Here is a 24,756-nt window from a genome sequence, read left to right on the forward strand (position 1 = left end):
TGGAATGTTTTATAAAATTTGCTAAAGCTCAATTCCATGGAGGTAATTGATTGCTCATTTTGAATGCAATCTGTAAATTAGTACATTTGAGGTTGGTTCAAAAACTATTGCCCTGTGATTCACCATTTTAAACAGTTCAAGTTTATAGGAATGAGAGTTTTAGTAGCGCATAGACAGATCGATTCAAACCAAATAATGAATTGAACAAGGCAAAGATAAATCAGGGAAAACTATGGGTTTGACTTTGAATGAAAGGTGAATAACTTCATTGCATGTGTCACTTTAATCCTTCCTGAAATCACACCTCCTCCCAGTTTTTTCAGAAGCATATTTTTTTCCACTTTAACCAAAACGTCCATCAATCACATATAGAGTTCAGTACAAAACATGTTAAGGGTTTCTGCAAAAAGAAAATGTAATATTTGTAGTTTTTCTTAAAGTCAAGGTAACTGACCCAATGTAGATGACAATCAAGCTGAGAATTCCCAGCTGATGAATAGAGGCAGTTTAAGTTTCTTCCCCAGTTGAATGACTTATGTAATGATATGTTCTGTATCTATTTCCTCTAGAGAGGAGTTAACAAGTCATAAATGGATGAGTAATTATTAACGGGAATTATAAGCAGGGATAGAAAAGTGGAATAATGAATGTGAAAAGAGAATGTTATATTCCATTTACAGTTATTTTACATTTATATACAAAAAAAATCACTCCAGTCAAAATGTACAATATAAAAATAACGCTGAGATGACTTATTTTAGAAAAATATTACTTCCTTCCTTCCTCTAGTCATGGCAACTACCCACTCTATGAAGCTCCAAACAGAAATAACATTACTTGAATATGTCAAAGCAAAAGTGGTATTGCTCCGGTCTCAAAATAGCCCCATTCAAATATTCTTAAATTGCCCCATTCAATATACAGTACATATAAGGTACAAAGTTTGAGTTTTGGCAATGAAAATTTTACCTACAAATCTCAGTTTTCAAAATACGGAGTTATTGGGCTTATTAGAAAGGGAGATGAAGTTTCTGTCTAAAAAAATTATTCATGAATTTAGGGAGGAATCCTCTTAATAATCAAATACGCTAAAATCTAGTGAATGGGCAGTCAATGAGAAATGAATGAAAAAAGGAGGACCTTGCTGCTTCCTCTTTTCACTCCCCCATCAAAAGGTGATTATGGCAATGTAGAGCCTTCATTATCTATGGACACCTTCTATCCAAATGAAGGCTTTGGAAAATCAGGATGCATCATCAGTGGAAAAGTTCCACAAACATTCATTTTATTAATTAATTCCATAGACAAAGAGTCATTTGCGTCTTCACTAAAGACACTCAACCTCTACATGTCATATAGAATGAAAAGAGAGTGAGATTAGCATCCAGAAGTTCTAAGCTTACTTTCCTGAGAGTAAAAATTGGAGAACTCTTACCTCACCATAGTAAACACGAATTTCATTGTTAATTGAAGGAGCTGCTAAGTGGAACCATGTCTGTCTGTCAAATGTGGAAATCAGGAAACCCAAGCAGTTCAAACGAACATAAGGATTTATTGTAAGCCACAAGAATCTGAACTGCTAAGGGCCAGAGCAAATTGGTGGGAGATAAGAGTCAATGGAATTCAAGGTGGGATGGACTGGTGAGAAGGAATTTGAAACTGATGACCATTTGACCCCTCCTTTGGACTCAGCCTGGTCATCTCCTACACTGTCCTTATAATCTTACTTCAGCTTTCTTTTGTTTTGTTTAGATCTGCAAAGGTTGTCAAAGTGAGGATCGGTTGCAAAGTTATTTTTTTTCATCAGTGTCATAATTGCAGTCTCTGTGCAAAGCAGTTGCTAAATGAGGACTACCTGTGTACAAAGCGGCTCTTTTCCAGTTTCATCTCTAGTTTACATGGGCTAAATAGATCCATTCTTGGCATATCAGAAGTGTATTTATCTAGCAATTATGGGATGCAGCCTGTCTGCTGTATTTATATTTCCACGTATGTTATCATTGCTACATCAATCTTCCAAAACTATATGTCTACTATACGGCCACAAAGAACTAGACTTTCTGTATTTCTTTGATGCTATCCAGATACTTTAAGCCAAGTTCTTGCAGCTTTATTTATTTATTTAACAAAATTTATATAGCTGTCCATTTACCAGGAGGAACTCTGGGTGGCAAACGAAACTGAAAAGGCATACTGTAATTAAAAATATTTAAGTAGGGGGGGAAACAGAATTGAAGCTTCAAATAAATTCACTGCACTGTGACAGTTCCAAGAACCTCCTGGCTCAAGTTCCTGAGCAAAAAATCAGAAGTCAGCTGCCCTTAATTGACATGATAGAGAAATTGCAGTATACAGAGTTTGTGTTCATAGGTTTTTTTTCCTCAAATACTGTTCTGAGGAAAATGTCTAATACATAAGATATAATAAATAGTCTATTTTTCCAATATCCATTTTATTTCTAGTTTCAAAACTGAAAGCAGCATGTAAGAGTGCAATCTCTCTGTCTCTCACATTCAGCCAGAACCCTAATCATTAATCTCTACAGTAAGTCTGCCAAGTTGCCAAGGGTTGGTGTTTGTAACTATAATATGCAGTAGCATGGGTAGCGGGAACCAAGAATCAAGAGTTTTGTTTCTCAGTTAAAAAAGGAGGAAAGTATTAATCCAGGACTTGGTGGCACCACTCCTTCCCATCAGGGAGACAATCACCACTATACCTGAAGTTCAGCACCATCATTAAAAATGATATTCTCCTCGCTGCCTAACTCACTCGTGGGCGTCTGCCAGGCCTTTAAGCACAGTTACATGATCAAATTCCTATAGGAGTTATGTCAAGTACTTATAATGCAATTATTCTGCTTCGATACACAGAGTAGTGCAGTTCATGACAAGGAAGGGGAGGAGGTGATGGGAAGGGATAGGAAGAATTTGATGGAGAAGGCCGCAAAGCCTTCATTTAGATAATTACCAACTCTGCTTGCCCGCAACAGATTTACTCTGTCAGAAGCTTAATTTCTGTTATAAACTTATATGCCTTGTGAGTTCCTGCTCGGCCAATATTTTGACAGCAGCTGTACAGGTTTATAGAATATGCCATATAGCAAAGGTAAAAAAGGAAGAAAAATCTCTATTCAAATGCAGATATTAAACCAATTCTTTCACATTTATGATTAAAAGTAATGGTGATCGTCCTGAAAGAATGGCAAGGACCCTTTTCAGAAACTGAAAAAGGGTGAAATTATAGAGTAGCTTTTCAATAGAATTGATATAATGACACAATACCACAAAATGGGACATTAATTTGTAGGGTGGGATTTTATTACTCTGTAAAGTGGACGCTGGCAGACAAATGATTTGCCAACACGGAAAGATCTGTTGCTTAGACTGATCAGCGCCAATAACTTTTGTCTGGAAATTAGTACAATAATATTTATACAAGTATATTGCAAACAATAAATTTTATTTGAACTGATAGCATTTTGGAAATTGGATGCCAATCTGGTGTTACTATGTCAAAAGTTATGGTTAAAAGGAGAAGCATTTTTAAAAATAATGCATGAGGATATGACAATTCAAACATAGTGCTCATATGAGATACAGTGAGAAATGAAATGAAATGAAATTACTCAGTTGCCACCAATTAGAAACAATATCCAATAAGATAATTCTGCACCAGCCCTCTCTTTCCTCACTTGTCTTTACTCACATTGTACAGCACTGTAGTCCATCCTTCCATAGTAATGCACTGGAAGACAGTCAACACGGCAAAGAGGATGTTATCAAACTGAGTTATCCCATCATTGGGACCAATCCAGTCTCTGCACTCATAACCTGCAGGGCATCCCTGCACCCCACAGGGATGTGGCGGGTCCAGCTCTTGTAATTCACCTGCAGTCAGACAGAGGTGAAATCATTTTTAAATGTACATAAATGTAAAAGAGCAATGTTGACCAGGAAGATACAATAAAACAGGAAGCTTCTATATGCATTTATTTTATTTATATTTTACCCTTTCCTTGAGCATTACAAGGTGAAGAATATGAGGATTTTCCCTACCCCCAATTGATCAGCATAAAAACATTGTGAAGTGGGCTGGCTTGAGAAAGAACAATTAGCCCAAATTATCCAGCCACCCAGTCCAAATCTAGTATTGTAATGTCTGCATGACACTTGAGTATCTATAGTTCCTCTTTTCCAGGAAAGTTTAGATTCCTTGCATGGTGATCAGTTAGGTCAGTATCAAGGGTATTCACACTGCCAAGATCCAGGGAACTGCTGATTTTTGACATCCTTAGCTTATAGCTTCCTGTTTACCATAATGATCATGAAATGGTAGAAGCAGATCTTTCCACCTGACCATTGTACTGATCTTTTCTTCTTAGTTACAGGGTATTGATGGCTTTCAGGAAGAATAATGGCCCTAACGGAGAACATATATAAACATGTTCTGCTTCTGGTCACTACTTTTGGTCATTGTTTATTCCTAAGGTAAGAATAGAATAGAATAGAATAGAATAGAATAGAATAGAATAGAATAGAATAGAATGGAATGGAATGGAATGGAACGGAACGGAACGGAATGGAGAATAGAATAGAATAGAATTATCTATTGGCCAAGTATGATTGGACACACAAGGATTTTTTCTTGGTGCATATGCTTTCAGTGTACATAAAAAAAGATATATTCGTCAGAGTCAAGAATCATAAGGTACAAGGTTAATAATAGTCATAGGGTACAATAAGCAATCAAATCATACTAGGAAACAGTCAATTTAAAAAATCGTAAGGATACAATCAACAAAGTTATAGTCATACAGTCATAAGTGGGAGGGGGTGGGTGAAAGGAAGGATGGAAGTAGTAAGTAGCAAAGTAAGTAGCAAATGCCCCCCCGCTCCCCAGTTCTGCTGTGCTGCCTCCTTGTGATGTGGTGGTGGGTTCCTGAGATGACAAACACATCATATCTTCTTCACCGAGCTTTAGCAAAACCTAGCAAAAGATTTAGTTCCTAAAAGGAATGGCATCCATTTTTTAAAAAAAATGGAGAAAAAATATAGATCTCTTCTAAGTATAGACATCTCTCTTGGTGCACCCTGACTACCTAATAATTTATAAAATTCCTTTAGTTTAAAATAAATAATTGAAATAAATTATTAAATTTTAAAAATAAATCTATGGAAAAAGTTGTCAGAAAGCTGTATGTGGGAGTACGTGGAAAGGAGAATAACAAATAGGAAACAGTGATACATATTATGTTCTTTCATGTAGGCTGTGAATTTCCTAACATTAGTTTTTTTCTCAAAGGGATACTTTATTCTTTAATGTGAGAGTTAAAGGTCTGAGTTGCTCTTGTGTTCAAAGAAGATCTAGCCTGGGTGTGAAAAGACATTATTGCCAGGGAGAAGAGAGGAGACTGGAAAGAAAAGCAGAAAAGTAGAGTTTAGTCTGGATTTTATTTTATGTTTTTACTGTTTTTGCCTTGTATCATCAGGAGTTGGCATGAAATGTGAACAGGAGTATTCAAGATTCATGGTGAACAGGACATGGGAAAACAACGACGGCAACAACATGACAAAAGTCCTGTTTTTTCTTACTGCTCAAATTACAGTATTTTTGCCCAGAGGACATATTCAGACCTACAGAACAAATCTTTCTGAAGGATTGTAGATTAATTAGATCCATAGCTGTTTTTTAAAATTCCAGGACTAGAATAAAGTCAAAAGGAAGGCAGCAATACTTCTTACCTGAATTGTTTACATAGCAAGCCTGATGTAGCTTTCCACTATAAAATTCCAGGCCGATAATGGCAAACATCAGGATTGCAAAAAAGAGAAGGAGACCAATCTGAAGCAGAGGCACCATTGCCTTCATGATGGACTTTAGTACAATCTGTAAACCTTAAGGAGAAAAGGAGAAAAATGCAATTGAAAAGAAGCACCAATCAGCACATTATTCCTTTGGGGAAAGCAGAGAGACAAGGAAGTGTCACACTGTGAAACATGCTCAGAAAAATTGTTATCGTCTGGCAAATGCCATATTATAATCAAGGGAAGACAACACTCTAGCAGGCAGGCAAAGTTCATGTCACTGAAGGAGGAGAAAGCAAATCTTCATCTCCCAAAGGAGCAAGTTCTTTTCCATTAGAACAAACCTCCCAATTATTTTCCGCAGGAGAAAATAGTTTGTTTAGTCCAAAGGTTTCTAAAGTTTAGGTTTTCCCTAATGTAAGATTGCAATATTCAATTTTTAATGATTTCTTACATTTGCCAAATGTTCTAGATCAAGCAAAAATTATTGTGATTTCCTTTCTTCAGCTAATTCTGTTTACAATTGGTCATTATTGCAGAATAATCTAAATTTAATGCCAATTTACATTTATATCAGCATAAAACTTTGAATGGATCAAAAATATTGTAATATGCCAATGTATATAAATGCCACTTTGAAACCTTTGCACCTACAGTACTTTTCTAAAGTTTGTGTTTGTATCTCCTGTTCATTCAACTCCTACTTTGTTTTCCTTTCATTGTACTTGTAAAATTAATAAATGTATACATTTGAAAAGAAAAGATTCTTCCCCAAATAATTGTGAAATAAATACACCCACACATAGTTTGTCAAAGGGTATGCAAGCCTTGGGAAATATATATTTTCTTATCACCAGATTCGATCACCATATTGTATATTTTAAGTGAGCTGGTGAGAATTTTGCAGTACAATGCAAAACAATTATAAATTGCCGAGTCAAAACTGATAATGATGGCTTCATTAGTGTGGTCTCTCGCCTTTCATTCAGAAGCTCAAAGTGCTATTTTCCTGTCCACAATAACTCTGAGATGGGTTGGGCTGAGAGACAATAACTTACCCCAAAATCACGCAGTCAATTTTCATGGATAAGGGTGAACTAAAACCTGTGCTTCCCTAAGGCAAGTCCAATGCTTTAGTCACTGTACAATATTGACTCTTGGGAATTTCCTTTGACTCCAAAATGAAAACTCTGGCTTTTTTTTCCTCAGTGCACAGAAGAACAGGTAGTCCTCAATTAACTATGGCAATTGCGACTGGAATTTCTGTTGCTAATCAACATGGTCGGAAAGTGCAACATCACACTCTGATAGTGCCGCTTAGCAGTGGCAGTTGCGGTTGCCATCATTAAATGAATTCTGCACTATTGTTAAGAGCTCCGTCGGGTGGTCAACATTTGCAACCTCCTGCCAGCTTCCTCATTGACTTCTGTTAGGAATATAAGTCACCTAACAGCTATTTGGGTTAGAAATATATAAACCAGGATAGACATTTTAATACTGTCTCTTTAAGAAAATGCAAAACTGTAATTGGGTGTGGTTTCTCAAATGGCCATAAGATGGAGCCAGAAACCTGGGTTGTTTTAGTCTTAGTCTCAGAAGAAGTCTCAGTGAGTCTCTGTTTCTTTCTGTTGGAGAATATTGCCGTTCCTTCTAATTGACTGCTATTCCTGGATTTGGTGTAAGTCTGATACTGAACTGTTTTTGACACTGGAATTTGTTATTGGATTATCCCTGGACTAAAAACTGACTGATCTTACCTGTGAATGACTTTGGACTGCCTATTTTGAACTTTGCTTAAAACCTTTATTGGAAGTAAAAACCAACATTTACTGTACAGTGTATGTGTGTGCTGTGTGTGTATTATTCAAACACTACTCTCAATACGTCTCCCTGTACGTGCTCATTCTCCAAACGGGGAATTACCTCAACAACTTCGCTTGTCAGAAACAAGTGCTGAAGGTTGCCAATGGCGTTCTCATGACTGTGGGAATGATGCAATAGGCAGAACTTCAAGGTCCAGTAAGTATCATTCTTTCAAGCAATGTAAATTTGAATAGTTGATGAACAAGTGGTTTCTTGAGGACCACCTATAATCTTTATGGAGTAAAACTGGAAATCTCAAAACACATGGGCCTGATTAATGGCTTATTAGCTCAGCCTAATATGTCTCCTCCTTTTTGCAAGAGCCAGTTAAAATATAATTTCCAGCTCTGACACTCTCATAATCCATTAAATTTCAGATCTATTTGGGCAGGTCTGGTGTGGTATTCTAATAAAATCATTGTCATTCCAGGTAAAACTAAGCTCATCTAGTAGTTACCGTATATGCCGGCGTATAAGACGACCCGCGTATAAGACGACCCCCAACATTTCCACTCAAAATATAGTTTGTTATATACTCGCCCCCTTCCGCACGCCTTCCACTTTTGCACTTTTTTTTTTTTTTGAGGCACTTTTGTGCACCGTGGAACGAATCCGTGAAGCCGAAAGGAGCAGCCAGCCTTCTCCCAGCTCCCAGAGAGAGGCTCGCACCGCCCGGGCTCCGCTGAGGTATCCGGCTGGGGCTGTCAGTTGTTACCGCTGGCGCGCTCCGTGCAGCTCCAGTCCTGCGTTGCCTCGGGAAGGAAAAGGCAAAAGGAAGAGCCGCGGCGGCACTTTGCAATGGCAGCAGCGGCTCCTGGTTTTGCCTTTCCCTTCCCGAGGCAACGCGGACTGGAGCCGGGCGGAGCCGCGCCAGCGGTAACAACTCCTGACAGCCCCAGCTGGATACCTCAGCGAGCTCGGGCGGTGCGAGCCTCGCTTTCCTTGGGAGCTGGGAGAAGGCTGGCTGCTCCTTTCGGCTTCACGGGATTCGCTTCCACGGTGCGCAAAAGTGCCTCAGCTGGGCAGCCGCAGTGCTTCCCAATTACTATTTGCCGGCGTATAAGACGACCCGGCATATAAGACGATCCCCCAATTGGAGGCATGTTTTTCAGGGCAAAAAGTCGTCTTATACGCCGGCAAATCGGTATATATGCATATAGTATTCTAAACAGGTGAGAAATAGATGGGGCTACTAATTTTTAAGGCCTCATCTTCTCAGCATTCCCCCTTTTCAGCATCACCTGATATTCAAAATTAACCAAGTCAGGTTTCTTTCCCTTAATTTACCAATCTACCAAAAGCCTTCCTGAATCAGAGCATCAGAAATACTTGAGGCCTGTCAGTCTGGTTGTTGAAGATATATTTTATTTAACATCAATATTTTATTCAATATCACTTAAATTCTTAAATGCCAGTCTGGAACTATATGCAGATTGTCCTGAGTCTAACAGAATATATTCTAGGAAACAAAGATGCCCACTGGAAATACCAACACTGCTCTGCAAGGAAGTAGTACAACAGTAGGGCAAAATGGGGAGGGAGATAAACCAGATGCTTACTAGGAATGCCTGAAACAAGCTTCAAGGGTCTGAGCACTCGTACCGCCCGCAGAGTCCGCAGGTCCACATGGGTGTTAAAATGTGCTCCTGCTGTTGCAAGGATGCTAGAAACAAACAGGAAGAGACAAAAGTTACTAAACATAGCTCTTGGGAAATGCACATATGCCTGCCAGCCTCCCTCCTCCCTCCCTCCCTCCCTCCCTGCAGGAGGAGGCGTAACACGCACCAGGCACCTGACAGCCAGAAATGGTGCACCTTACCCTATGCTGTGAGTCAACAACCATTTCTTAGCCTAATCTTAGCAGAGCAGCAATTAAAAAAAATACACACTAGCTTTAGGACTCACATTTTCCAATTCAGTCTGTGTGCCTTGTGTTAGAATTAGGAGTTGTAAATTCAAGACATCAGAATCTTACCCAGAGGCTTGAACAGGAAAGTCTTGGGAATTTAGCAAAATTGTGCCTGAGAAAGGCACATTTCTCAAGGCAATAATATTGCCTCTTAACCAGTGGTGGGATGCAAAAAATTTTACTACTGGTTCTGTGGGTGTGACTTGGTGGGCATGGCAGGGGAAGGATACTGTAAAATCTCCAGCTAAATTTCTAAATCATAGAAACACAACAGTTGGAAGGGACCTTTGGAGGTCATCTAGTCCAACCCCCTGCTCGAGCAGGAGAGCCCATTCCAAATATTAGCCTCTACCTAGGATCGAACTCACAGCCTTCTGGTTGTGAGGTGAGAGCTCCCCCTGCCTGTTCTCCGAACTACTCAAAATTTCCGCTACCGATTCTCCAGAACTGATCAGAATCTGCTGAATACCACTTCTGCTCTTAACCTCCCAAAAAGCAGCCCAATTTTGTGGAAATTAAAACATGCTGAAGGGATGCTATTGCTATCGTAAGTCTCTACAATTTTAAGACATCACTTCTATCCTTTGAACATCCCCTCTCCCCAAAAAAGCTCCAAAGTTTGAAATGCTGAACACCTGCCAATCTGGGGCTATAAAGTAGGTACTAAAGGTTCCATACTGTCAATGAGTACCTATCCTTCAATAATACAAACTGATAGTCTCCAAATATGTTGGAAATACAGCTACATATTGGCCTGAAATTCTAGGAGAGTTAGGTGATGAAAGACACATCACGGATTGTCTTTTAAGATGCATAGTGTATGTACAGCACCAACTTTGTTTTAGTATGGTTTAATAATGGTTTCCATCTGTCATATTAGGCATTTTTAAATTGTGGAGAGAAAACTGATTGGATCTTTTGGAATTCAGCTGCATGTAGATCCCTTTGGAGGCAATATGCAAAGTTAATCATCAGTAAAGATGGATTGTATCTTAGCAATGTGACTACAGCATCACTAATGGAGCACAGAGCATATGTTCCATCTTGTCCACATTCGCTCAGTGCTTCCCACCTCTCCTCCCTTTTCCTCCATTCAGTTGTGTCTGAGGACAATCCCCTACAGTTTTCTAGGCAAGGTTTTTCAGAAGTGGTGTGCCTTTGCCTCCTTCATTAAGTCTGAGAGAAACTTTGACTGGCCCAAAGTTATCCAGTTGGCTTTGTGCCTAAAACAGAAGTAGACCTTGTGGTCTCTTGGTTTTTAGCATGATGCTTTAACCACTACATCATATATAATTTGTGTTTTATACTGTTGTTTCACTTTAAAAACAGTGGTTTTGGTTTCACCCTCTCACCATTCACCTCCAGCTGTGCAGCTTGGTTCCTCATAGGCCACAGGCCAGTATCAATCCATGGCCCAAGAGTTGGGAACCTCTGAACTAGAGGACAGAGAATGAGCTGAGAAGTGAAAGTCAACTTGAGTAGGAGGAAATACCTCTGGAACATCAATCTCACATGACAAATGATCAGCATGATGAGTACACAGAATTGGAGATAAACATATGTATTTTTTTTTAAAGGTATCACATTATATCTCTGAGCACCTATGTGTGTGGAGGCTGGGATTTTCCAAGATAGAATAGCTCAGCATTGGCAGAAAGCATTTCCCTTTAAGGAAATGGTATAATCTAAGGCAGGCAAATTAAAGGCTTGTTTCTCTAGCTTAATGGAAAAGTCACTGAAGAACCACAAAAGCTCTCTGATGTAAATTTTGTAAAAATTTGTTTGCAATGGGTAAATTACTTGGAACCCTGACATTTAGATCCTTATAGATCAAAGATCAATCAGTCCAAATAAACAATTAAAAATTTGTCAGACAGGTTTGAAAAACACAATGTATAAATCTCACGAAGACTAAGAATCTGTCTGAATAGTATAACTATATTCCAACTTCTCATAACAACATCAAGGACTATAGAACAACAAGACTTTCTTTCAGCCAAATTACATTATGATGTAATTTATAGGTCTTTGATCTATAAGGATCTAAATGTCAGGGTTCCAAGTAATTTACCCATTGCAAACAAATTTGAAATCAAATTTGGTAAAAATGTGTGCTTTCTGCAATAATTCTAAGAATTTGGAGATAAGGGAGAAATGGCAATGCTCCCCAATATTGAAGGTGTCAGGATTTCCCCAAGTGGTATAAAAACATATAAGGAATCAAAATAAGACTTTTTTTTTTTTACTCTTCACAGTTGTAGATGGTGTGTAGGTGTTTAAGTTCTTTGGCAGCTGCCTCAATCCAAAATGATTTTTCCGAACAAGATTTCTTTCTTTCTTTAAGAAACTGACAGATGCTTTTTATCAATATTTAAAATAATATTTATTGAGATGAATGAGATGAATTTCAATAACTAAGCTATTTCTAATTCAGAACCTTGGAATTCTTTTATATTGGATTTTAGAACTATTTTATTCCTTAATACTTTAAGGCAAGCTCTTCCTTATTTTTTCCCACTAAAGTCAAAGCAGCTTGTAGTGGCTGTTCAGTGGACGGATTGTATGGATTTGCAACCAAATCTGTGCTCTTGTAGGCAAATTGACAATTTAGTTGGCAAAACATTTCTGTAGCACCAGAACCCCTTAAAGATCTTCAGCTATATTGCAAGCTTTCTGGGTCAGAATAGTCACATAGAAATGACTAACATTTGATGCAGAATACCACATGTTTGGGCTCCCAATGTCCCAGCTTCTGAGCCAATTGAAGTTGACACAAACTTATTTGCTCACCAGCCATATATGTTCCATTAAAGACGTCTACTTGCAAAATATCTCCTTTTCCACAAGGCAACACCTTATTGATGCCTTGGAAGAAGGAGTCATGACAAACCACTTCTTTGTGAGACAGCCAAATCTCCATAACTTAGATATTTCCCTTATGTATAGAATGGATTCCCAACTACAGCAAGCTCAAAGGAGGAAGGATGGATAATAGTATTTTCCTCTTTGCTTATCCTCAGCTGCAATTTCTTGACTCTTACTCAGTCCCCAAGCAGAAGTGGATTAATGTAGATCCTTTAACAATTCCAAGGTATCTTGATGAATGAGCTTTGAACTGCTCAACGTTATTCACTTTCATTCCAGCCAATATTCTGAACTAACACAGGCAAATCAGCAATACTATATGCTATTCCACCACAGAGTAAAAATCTATGGAGATGCTCAGTCATCCAGGTCATAGTTGTCCCAAAAGTGCTTTTTCAAGAGGCAACTGGACTTTGTTTTTTCTTTGAAGACATTTCACTTCTCATCCAAGAAGCTTCTTCAGTTCTGACTGAAGTTCTTGGATGGAAAGGAAATATCTTCACGGAAAAAACAAAGTCCAGTTGCATTCTGAAAAAAGCACCTTTAGGATTCTACAGAGTACTTATTCTTTGATACAGAACAGATTTCTGAATTAGTGTAGTAGTCATCTCTTTGACAGATTCAAAGGTAGGGTTTTCTCTAATTTACATATACACAGTAATATATGAATGACACAGTAAATACAAATTATAACCGTAGGTTTAAAATACATCTGTCAAAGAAGGCCCACGTTATACTTTTGAATAGGGTTCCTCAAAATGAGGCTAGGCCCTGATTGAAAGAACTTTTTTGAAGACTTTGAGAAATCCATAACTTTAGTATTAACATTCTCTGAAGCCAACCCTAAAATCATATAAACTCCCTTCCCTCAATATTGTTCAGAAAACACTTGTTGAAGTCACACACCAATATCATTTATAATATATTATATTTATATAATTTGTTGCCTTTGGGGGGGTCTGCTTTATCTATAGATTATGGGAGGTGACCATTTACAGTTTGTACAGATACAATAAAATACTTGGGTTTATATCTCTCCTCAAATTTATAGTTAGTCCTCAACTTGCAATTGGTTGCTTTCACGACTGTTCAAAATTACAAGAGGCTAATCCAGTGATGGCTAACCTTTTCCACATCATCTGCCAAAAGTGCGCTCACGTGCCTGCACCCATGATGCAATGTGGGCGTGACCCCCTCACCTCCCTGCACATGTGCACATGACCCCCTGCGTGTGCACCATGTACCACTGTGCATATGCACATGACCCTCACACACCTCATGCCTCTGCACATGCACCTGTGCCCCCCACCTCGCCCTCTGCGCATGCACCCATGTCTCCCACACGCATGTCTTCCTCCCACGCATGCGCAGCAGATACCCGACTATCAGCTGTCTGGCGGGGGGCATATGTGCATGCGCGACCTCTCATGTACCGGCAGAAATGGCTCTGTGTGCCACTTCCGGCATGCGTGCCATAGGTTCGACATCATGGGGCTAATCCCTAACACACAGACATTTTGAGCAGCTAGTGAGTGCCTTGCCTTTAAAATCAGTAGCAACATCCTAGGGTCACATGATTGCAATTTGTGACCTTTTTTCAGGGGTTGGATTCTACCAGTTCACACCTATTCACTGGAACAGGTTGTTAACATTCTAAGCAGTTTGGAGAAGCAGTTGTTAGAAGAAATTACTGGCCTAATCCTGTAAGGAAGGCAGGAAGGAAACATTCTGGTGTTGCTTACCGAAACTGCCTCTCCGTTAACCCTTATTATATTCTTGGCAGGATGAGACTTCCTGTCTCTGAAACTTCTCTGGAGGTTTTTTCCCCTCCTTTGCTGGTACTTTGCTTGTGTGGAGTAACCATTCAAAGTTACAATGGCACTGGAAAAAAATGACTTATGACCATTTTTCACACTTACGACTGTTGCAGCATCCCCACAGTCATGAGAGGCCAGGCGAGGAGATGCGTGCGTCAATGTGAGTGATATTGAGTTCACCATGCCCAGCCATTAAGCCACGCCCACCACCTAAACCACGCCCACAGAACTGCATGTTAAAAATTTTGAATCCCATCCCTGCCTTTTTTTTTTTTTTTTTGCTGGTTTCTAGCAAAAAAAATCCCCTTCAGGAGAATGCATTCACACTTAAGATCCCAGAGTTTCCTTAATGACCAAAGTGATTCACTTAATAACTGCCACAAAAATGTCATAAAATCATATTCACTCACATGGGTTCTTTGACTTACAGAAATCTGGTTCCAGTTGTGGTCATAAATCAAGGACTACCTGTATCACATTATGCCAAATTAAGTATGTCTAATTGCATCAATGTAATTTCAAGGTATATAACATGATGGTTAAAACTCTTATTAATGTTATTAAAATGCATATTACATTGGGATGAATATGTGTGTGTGTGTGTGTGTGTGTGTGTTAATTCTCGATTTAATTCAGATAAATAACTGAATGAGAAAAAAAAAATGGCTGGCTAACCTCTCTAGAATACCTTTTTCCATATGAGGATGGTGGCTTTAACTACCAAATTTTCAACTATATCATTGGGCTTTTACCTTAACATCCTTAATTTTTTTTGGAATTAGACTTATTATGATTATTTTTCTCTCTGGGACCATTTGGCAGGTGTTAGAATATTAAACCAGGATTTTCATTTCATGCTTGAAAAGCAACCAGGCATCTTTTGTCATTAATAGTAAGCAGTTATGATTTGATCCCAAATCACATGAGAAGCTGATATTGTGGAATAAACTCAAATCTGAAAACAGCGGGGAAGATGTTTTATTGGAATGCCTGGTCTAAACAGGGATTAATACTTCAAATCAGTTTCATTTTTTAAACGTTGTTTTAAATATTTTGCAAGATTATCTTTCCAGTTTGACTTGCCTTCATTATACTGTATATCCGGTGATCTGCACATCTGGAATGTGGGTTAATTAAGCAGCATGGCCCTTTAGTAGCTCATACAAGTTCAATAGACTTACCAGAATTCAACAATACAGCTTTTTATTATTATATTATATTAAAAATTGAAATGAAAATTGGTATCCGTTCTATGTTTGATCTATATATTTATTTAATGTACTGTATTTGATCAAACCCAATTGATTGATTCCGGTTTCGTGTTAACATATTATGCCAACACATGTTAAACATTATACAGTATTTTAGGATTTCAATGTGATATTAAGTTGTACTCTTAAAATATAAAATTTGTCAAGGTATGAAGAGCTTTGCCTTTATCAGTCTTGTGGCATAGCAGATAATCCTGAATAACTGGAATGAAAGCCATTCTCCTGATTTCAAGTAGTGGTCCAGGATATGTTTCTTAACATTTTTTTTTAAGTCTTCTTTGCTCTAAAAATGAGAAGATGACATAATGTTGTTCAATGGTCCAGATGTAATGTTAAGCCCAACAACTGAATTAATTTCATGTAGTATATATCCTTATCATATAGCTCTTTTCATTTTGTTAATTTGGGCATGGTGGGTATATTTAGTTCACTTACGGTAATGTACAGTATATTACCGTATACTGCCCAAGGCCATTAAAGTTCTTTCCTTCTGCACAAGGCCAATAAAAGGTCTTTCCTTCAACACAACTAGGTGCGCCAGCCCATTTGTCATTTTGTATAATTAAATCCTGGGCTCCTAAACTAATTGAGGTGTTGGCTGTTGAGAAGTGCTAGTTTCTGGCATCAGTTTAATTTTTCCACAGGGTACAATCAGCCCAATGTGGAGACAGTCTTGTTAAGGTAGGATTCTTTCCCCAGGTAACAAGTGACAATCAAGATCAATGTTTTTCAAAACAGGAGGCACACACTCCTTTAAACCATCAGTGTCATAAAGTGCTAAATGAATAGCACAAAGTTTTAATAAAAAGATGGAGAAGCAAGACTACAATAAAGGCCAGCAAAACCTACGTTGGTTCCTTCAGAAAATCTAGACCCAATGGGCAATACCCTATATAGCACCTATATCTGCTGAAATTAGCATCACTTCAAAAGAATTGTGGGATTCAATTTTTTTTTTTACTACCAGTTCTGTGGCCATGGCTTGGTGGGCGTGGCAGGGGAAGGATACTGTAAAATCTCCATTCCCTCTCCACTCCAGGGAGAAGATTACTGCAAAATCCCATTCTCTCCCCACCCCCACTAACCTGCTTTCCAGCTCTGTTCTCTTTTGCAGGGCAACAAAAGAAGATCCAGTCAATCAGCTGGGACTCAGGACGCAGATAATAGATGGGGGTGGGGCAAGGGTGGGATGCAAATATTTTTACTACCGGTTCTGTGGGCATGGCTAGGTGGGAATAGCTAGGTGGGCATGGCTTTTTTTTTTTTTTGCAGCACCCCCCCCCATGCTCCGTTTTTGCTCCCAGCAGGCATCCCTGAAGCCCAGGAGGCAAAAAATGGAGCATGGGGGAGGTGTGCAGCATCCCACCCCTGTATACCTCTTTTGCCTCCCGGGCCTCAGGGAAGCCTCATGGGCGAAGCAGTAAGACAGCAAGAGGGGATCCCAGCATAGCTGATCATTGCAACAGCTGGTCATCAGGAGGAAAAAAGAAAAGAAAAGAAATACCAGTTCAGCGGAACCGGTAGCTGTTTTTTTTACTACTGGTTCGGCTGAACAGTAGCATTTTTTACTACCAATTCGCCTGAACCAGGCTGAACCAGTAGAATACCACCACTTGGGTGGGGCCAGTCAGAGGCGGTATTTGCCGGTTCTCCAAACTACTCAAAATTTCCACTACCGGCTCTCCAGAACTGGTCAGAACCTGCTGAATACCACCTCTGCATCTAGGATCTGACCACCAATGTTTGCAAAAAGATTGGTGATACATCTGATCCTTTGTTGATCTTTTATTTTTTCTATTATATTATAAATGCATCATCTTTTTTCACACTGCATGGCTTCTAATATGTTCTTTTGAAGGAATCAGGCAAGAAAAATGGGACAATGTTTCCCTTTCCAAAATTGTATACATACATTTGCATTTATAAAAACTTCAGTAATGGGTAGGCAGCACCTGATACAAGAAGGAAGCAAAGAAACATTTCACCCAAAGAAAGGATCCTGTGTTATTCAGGGCCAGCAGAGATCAAGTGGAGACAAGAAAAGAAAAAAATCAGAGGTGGTGGGTGGTGATGACTTAACATGCCCCCCCAAATATCTGGTAAATCCTGGGTACAGGATTGAGTATAGAAAGAAAAAGAAGAACAAGTCATTAAATCTCATGATAATTAGGCCAAGAAGTCTAATTAGAGGCCTAAAGTAAAAACGTTGCCAATCACTTTGTACTGGCTCAGAAATACGTCTGGCTAGATTCATGTACCTTGAAAGATGCTTGATGCTTGATGCCAAGAGAACGGAGAGCTAGCATACTGTATATTTCAACAAGTGATCCTATTTAGAAGATGCATCATAGTGTACTACATTCTGTGAAATAGCTTATAAACCTGGAGTGCAATGGGATAGGCTAAGAACCTGGGTTGATTAGAGTCCTCAGAGACTATTTCCAGGTCTTCATCATTTGCCTTCTCAACTGCTACTGACTGAAAACATCTCAGGGCACTGATTCTGTTTAGGTATCTGAAAATAGCTTGTAAAAAAATTGGAGGAGGTTCCAAATAGAGAAAAACAGAACACGTACAGGCTACATCGCCTAAATTAAGGAATCAGCCTTTCAAGTTTTATGCCACCGCCCTGAAACCAGGGAAATTGGGTCATTGTTCTACTAATTCACCTAATTACAGGCCAGTATTACTCTTGGCAATGTCTCCCTTGCTGGGCAATTAACCACCTTTATTTTTTATTATGATTATTTCCCTCTCTCCAGTATAGAGTTGGATTTAAAAAAAAAAAACCTGGTTCCCTTCAGTAACAACAGTTCTGTTTCCTAGGATACCAAGAAAGATGAAACTGTTTCACATTAACTAAATGTGCTGTGGTAACAGATTTGTTCCCCCTCTCCGTCTTCTGTTTATTATGACAAATCTGAAAGAGGTGGATTGAAAAGTATAGTTGGCCTATCCATCATTAGGTTAACCAGAAAAGTTGATTGTGGCTGAGGTTCTTGTCAGACTGGTTGCTGTAGTCTTGTCAACAACTCCATGGAAGCCATGTTCAGTGGCTGTGTGGGCTAGATTCTGTGGGAGGGTGAAGAAGCCACACTCAAATTCAGTTTTCCATTTTCAATTCCACTTTTAAGCAATTCCACTTTTAAGCAATCCCTTATTGGTAGGGGTGGCAGTTATTTAGTTGTTGATTAAATGGGACAAAAGAGTTGTAGATTTCTATTAAACATGAATAGGTGCAATCTAGACACAATTCTACAACTGGAATAGAAATGCAGTACTTCTGTAGGTGGTCTATGGGCAGTTTTTTCCTCACCACCCCTTTCAGTGTGCTTTTCTTCTGCATTCAAAACTGAAAAGAGGTGTGTTGCTTGAGAAACTGCTACCCCATAATAGTCCCCTTGTGCCTCAGATTTCACAGTGCAAAGCTGCTGCCCACACATGTATGTGATATGGCAGTTTCTGCTATTGTTGATGAGGGGCCCATTTGAAGATGGGGAAGCAAGCAGAGGTTCTGTCCCCATTTTCCTTCCTTGTGCCTCTTCTCTTTGCTGCCCAAGCACAGATCTTTCCACCAGTAGCTTTCTCCAACTCCTAAGTCCATTTCCCTCTGGAAAGCATGGAACACAGCAACAGCCCAGAGATCACTGACTTTTCTCATGCTCTTTCTCTATGTGATATGCAGCAATCACATAAAAAAGGGCTTATTCCATGTCTTCTGCAAAATGTGGAACAGGGATATAGCCTTGGATGCAGCAGGCAGGCGTCTGCTGGAGAGTGAGGGAGAGCAGGGATCACTGTGTGGGTAGTGATGGAGGTTACCAGTAGGAATAGCAACAGGCTCAAGATTCAACGAGTTCAAATGGTACATTTATATATCCTTCTAGGCTGTGGGAATGAACAAAAATGGAAAGAATCAGAGGTGGTATTCAGCAGATTCTGACCAGTTCTGACCAGGCAATAAATTATAGTTCTTCACTAAATCACAAATTTCCTTAATCCATATAATGGATACATAGTTTATTCAAAAATTGAATTCAAAGTGGACTCATCAGTGGTTCCTTATCAAAGTGGAAGAAAGGAGGTGCCATAAACATCAGTCTTGGATCTTTTTCTCTTACATACATGTTTACTGGATAAAGAGGACACAGGCTGGATAAGGTAGCAAAACAGAAGTGTATATAAGACTCAAAACTAATTTGCTAAGCTGGGGAAATGGGCTGAAACCAATAGAGTTAAATTTTATTCACATAGTTTTTTATTTACAAAACAAAAATTAGAACTAGATTCCTTATTAAAAAGCATGAAAGAATTCAGTAAAACTATATTTGGGCTTGACAAGTCTACAACCATAACTATAAAGGTAACAAAACTTCCCAAAGATGATGGAATACAGCCAGTAGTGGGATTCAGCTAATTCGCACCAGTTCGGGAGGGCCAGTTGTTAACTTTCTGAGCAGTTTGGTGAACTGGTTGTTGGAAGAAATCATTAGGGCAGAGATCCGGTTGTTAAATTATTTGAATCCCACCACTGAATACAGCTTAACAATGAAAATTTGATGAAGGCAGTAGCACAAGAAGGCTACAAATATTTGGGAATTTTGGAAGCTTCTGATATATTACAGAATCAAGTCAAAGAAAATACAATGAACTCCAAGACCTGGCATAGAGATGGATAAGAATAAAAAAGAAGTTGAAATGAAAGAACTTGTAATAACAGCAGAAATGGTTGGGGAAAAGACAAGATCAAAAATTAGTCAGTACCATGTGAAGTGCTGCCTGGTTTTTGGTTGAAACATACACCCACTCATAGCCAAGCAGTTTAATAACATACCACATATATACCACAAGGAGATGAAATTTGAGGTTGGTTAATATCTGATAAAAGCTAGCTGATAATAAAAGATCCAACAGAAGGGGCAGTATCAGGCAATTACAGGTCAATTGCCTGCTTAGCAAAACCTTCCAATTGCTAACAGCTGTGGTAGCTGATACAGTCAAACAACTATTTGAAAATGAACTATTTCCACCTGAGTTGAAAGAAAACTACTCCAAAAGCAGAGGGTCCTAATTGACAAGATGATTCCAGAAAACTGCAAGAGAAGGAAGACCAACTTGAATATATTAGAAGGTTAGAAGTGAATATATTGTGAGTTTGAAGAAGATCCTGAAGTCCAGACTCAATAGAGGAAATACCATCAAGGCAATTAACACCTAGGCAATTCCAAGACTTAGATATGCAGTTGGAATAGTGAACTGGACTTGAGCAGAAGTAAAAGTCCTGGATAGGATGGCTAGAAAAATAATGACAATAAATCATGTTTCATGTACCCTGGGATATTGACAGATTCAACTTACCAAGGAAAATGGATGGGTGCGGAATGTTGCAAGTACAGCAGATGGTTCAAGAAGAAAAAGGGCATTGGAAAAATATCTGAAGGATAGTGAGGAGATGCATTGAAGCTAGTATACCAGGAAGGCAGGGGTGGGATTCAAATTTTTTAACAACCGGTTCTGTGGGTGTGGTTTAGGTGGTGGGCGTGGCTTGGTGGTCATGTGACTGGGTGGACATGGCTTGGTGGTCATGTTATTGGCTGGGTGTGGCCAACTCAATATCACTCACATCGAGGCATGCATCTCCTCCTCTGGCCTCGCATGACTATGGGGATGCTGCAACAGTCGTAAGCGTGAAAAATGGTCATAAGTCACTTTTTTCAGTGCCATTGTAACTTTGAATGGTCACTCCACACAAGCAAAGGTAACCAGCAAAGGAGGGGGAAAAAAAACTCCAGAGAAGTTCCAGAGACAGGAAGTCTAGTCCTGCCAAGAATGAAATAAGGGTTAATGGAGAGGCAGTTTCTGTAAGCAACACCAGAATGTTTCCTTCCTGCCTTGCTTACAGGATTAGGCCTGTAATTTCTTCTAACAACTGGTTCTCCGAACTGCTTAGAATGTTAACAACCGGTTCTAGCGAATAGGTGCAAACTGGTAGAATCCCACCCCTGTAGGAAGCCTTACTGAGTATTAGAGAGACCAGACTGGCCCACACAAAAAAACTAAATGAAGACTTAAAAATAAAAAGAGACAATAAGGAAAAGTATTACATGGTATATTTTAAAAAGTTATCTAGTTTGCAAAGCAATGGCTAGGAGCAGGAAAGTTGAAAAAAGAGATAGGGAGCTAATTCTGTCCGCACAAGACCAAAACTACAAAGTCAGCATTGAGATGACATCAACAGACAGAAAATGCTGCCTCTGCAAAAGAAAGTTGAAAAAAATAGTGGACCACTTAGTTAGCTGTAGCAAGAAGATTGCACAGGCTAACTACAAACAACAATGGTGCTTTGGAATGGTGCATGAAATATCACTTGTCTGCAAAGAACTGGAGGGCGCCACAAAATAGAAAATGAAGAAGCCAACCAAAGCCCTTCAAAACATCCTAAGCAAACTAAAAGTTCCAGCAGCCCCAGAAGAAACAACAGAAGCAGAGGTGGTATTCAGTAGGTTCTGACCAGCTCTTGAGAACCGGTAGTGGAAATTTTGAGTAGTTCGGAGAATCGGCAGATACCACCTCTGACTGGAGATTTTACAGTGTCCTTCCCCTGCCACGTCCACCAAGCCAGGCCCACAGAACCGGTAATAAAAAATATTTGAATCCCACCACTGAACAGAAGTCATCTACAACATACAATGTAAGAACTGCAACAACCACTATGTAGGACAAACAGGCAGAAGACTGGCAGAACAGATCCATGAACAACACACTGGCATTCAGAAGGCATGATGAAAATTCTTTAATTTCACAACATATAGACAGATTTAAACATAGTTTCAATTAGGAAAATGTGACAATCTAAACCAGGCCAAAACCAAAAATGCCAGGGAATTTCTAAAAGCCTGGCACTCTGACAAATCAGCCATCAATAGACACATAGACATTAACAACATCTATAGACAATCATCTATAGACTATAAAAGAGACAATCAACCATTCCAAAAGAGAACAAAAAGACTTTAGCATCTCTCCAGTAGTAATCAGCACCAGATCAGCATAGATTAACTTCAAGGTTAACTTCAGACCAGCAATCAAATAAACAATACCCCAATCAAGAAACTGCCAAAGAGCCATCAATAAACAGCCCAACCAAAGAACCTCTATCAAAGACCATTCCCACTCCCACAGACAAGCAAGTCACCAGAATATAAACTGACAGCAAACAGCACTCCTTACTATGGTAGCACTGATGATGTTACCTAGTTAGGGTAATGAAATGACTGCAAGTAAACCAGTAAGCTCAGAGAGCAACAAGGACCCCTCAGAAAAATGAAGAAAACTAAAGTACTCTGTGACCTCAGAATTCAGACAAGCACATGCCAGACTTAACAACTGTTGATAAGAAATATATATAAAAAAGTCTGGACAGTGAATGTTGCAGTACCTGGAGATAGCAAAATAGAACAGAAAGAACTAGAGAAAATCACAAAATACAAAGACTTACAAATAGAAGTAGAAACACTCTGACAAAAAAAGAAAGAAAGAAAGAAAGAAAGAAAGAAAGAAAGAAAGAAAGAAAGAAAGAAAGAAAGAAAGAAAGAAAGAAAATATCAATAATGATAGGTGCCTTGGATGTAATCCTAAAACATTTGGAATACCACCTGAAGACTACTCAAATGGACAAAATCACCATCAGTCAATTGCAAAAGGCACATTTACTTGAAACAACTTAGATCTTCTAAAGTTGTTTTTATTGTTATGAAATGACATCTGCCTATTCCAGGTCCCTGGAAAGGCCTTGATAGGTAGACAAAAATTCCAAATCCAGTCTAAACATTAACTGACTGTGTGAGAAACATTAATATATTAAATTTGTATGCCACCTGAGCCTCGGAGACTCTGGCAGCTCATAACAATCAAACAAAGAAATTGCGATATGACAAGGAGCATGACCAAGTGAAGAGTCTCCTTCACCAAAGGCTTGGGTGAAAAGTTGGAAGTGTTTAATTTGGATTCTAACATCAAACAATGTTTTGGATTTAATGGCCAAAGTGGCTCCTTCCAACTGTATGACTTTATCTGGAAGATATCTGAATATCTGTTACACTGGATATCATTTTTCTTGTTACACATATTTGTCAAGTATTTTGATTTCTCCCAAATTTCTGCATTAACAAGACTCAGCTAGAAACACTTGACTTTAAATGTCAGATAGATATATTGAGAGGCTTACTTTTCATGGTGTTTCTTTAAGGAGATTACCTTTTATTGCTTCTCTTAAAAAAAGTAAACACAGAGGCTCTGCTGAGGTTTATACTTAGAATTTCTGTCTGGTATTAAAACAAATCCACCAAGTTTCATTTTGATACCTTACCCTTCAAAAGAAAAGTTTACGGTGAATTGTGGTTTTTATTTATCTTGCATTGCCTTTGAACAAAACTTTACCAGAATTTCATTTTATGTCTCAAATGAAGATATGTTATTCTATTTTTTTTATTTCCCTCCATTATGTGAAAATGGCTACTTTTAAAAGTAGATTGATATACTGAGCTGTTGCAGTAACTCTGAGTCTAACGTCATGCTGCTCAACTCTAGATATACATTTCCCTGCAAAACAGGAATCAGAAAGCCAGATAGAAGAATTATACCAAAGGACTTACTTCATGGGCTAAAAGGGATGCCTGTAAATAAAATTGCTATTAGTAGAAATCTTGTCGATTGAAAGGGTTAAACAATATCAATTCCCTGCATATTTTAAAAGTCTTACAATCCTCCTTGGAACTGTATTCACTAATAATCAGAAATAGATACTGATGTTAAATATTGAATGCTACTTTTTAAAAAAATCAGGATGTCCTGAGTACAGCTACCTCCAATAGCACTACAAGTAGTTTTCGACTTATGACCACAATTGAGCCCAAGAGTAAGCGAGACATTTGTTAAGTGAGTTTTGCCCATTTTATAACCTTTCTTGCCACAGTTTTTAAGTAAATCACTGTAGTTGTTAAGTTTGAATCTGGCTTACCCATTGACTTTTCTTGTCAGAGGGTCATAAAAGTTGATCACATGACCTTGGGACACTGCAACTGTCATAAATATTAACCCACAATGCACATCACTTGACCATGGGCATGTTGTAATCATGGTCATAAGTGTGAAAAATGGCCATAAGTCACTTTTTTACTGTGCCATTGTAACTTTGAATGGTTACTTAATGAACAGTTGTACATTGA

At 38.8% G+C, this 24,756-nt stretch overlaps 1 protein-coding gene across 1 annotated transcript in view; it reads right to left on the reverse strand.

Moving 5' to 3' along the window:
* The window catches only part of CACNA1E (calcium voltage-gated channel subunit alpha1 E), a 295,321-nt gene that overhangs the window by 190,247 nt on the left and 80,318 nt on the right, over positions 1-24,756 (reverse strand). Inside the window, exons 4-6 of the mRNA XM_087960861.1 lie at positions 9,227-9,330; positions 5,742-5,894; positions 3,706-3,887 (exon numbers count right to left, since the gene is read on the reverse strand). Coding sequence (XP_087816987.1) covers positions 3,706-3,887; positions 5,742-5,894; positions 9,227-9,330 — 439 coding nt within the window. The remainder of the gene's footprint in view (positions 1-3,705; positions 3,888-5,741; positions 5,895-9,226; positions 9,331-24,756) is intronic.

The sequence above is a fragment of the Notechis scutatus genome, chromosome 3 (assembly GCF_049901735.1).
Source record: "Notechis scutatus isolate UNSWTSFEM ecotype Mainland chromosome 3, rNotScu1.2, whole genome shotgun sequence".
NCBI lineage: Eukaryota > Metazoa > Chordata > Lepidosauria > Squamata > Elapidae > Notechis > Notechis scutatus.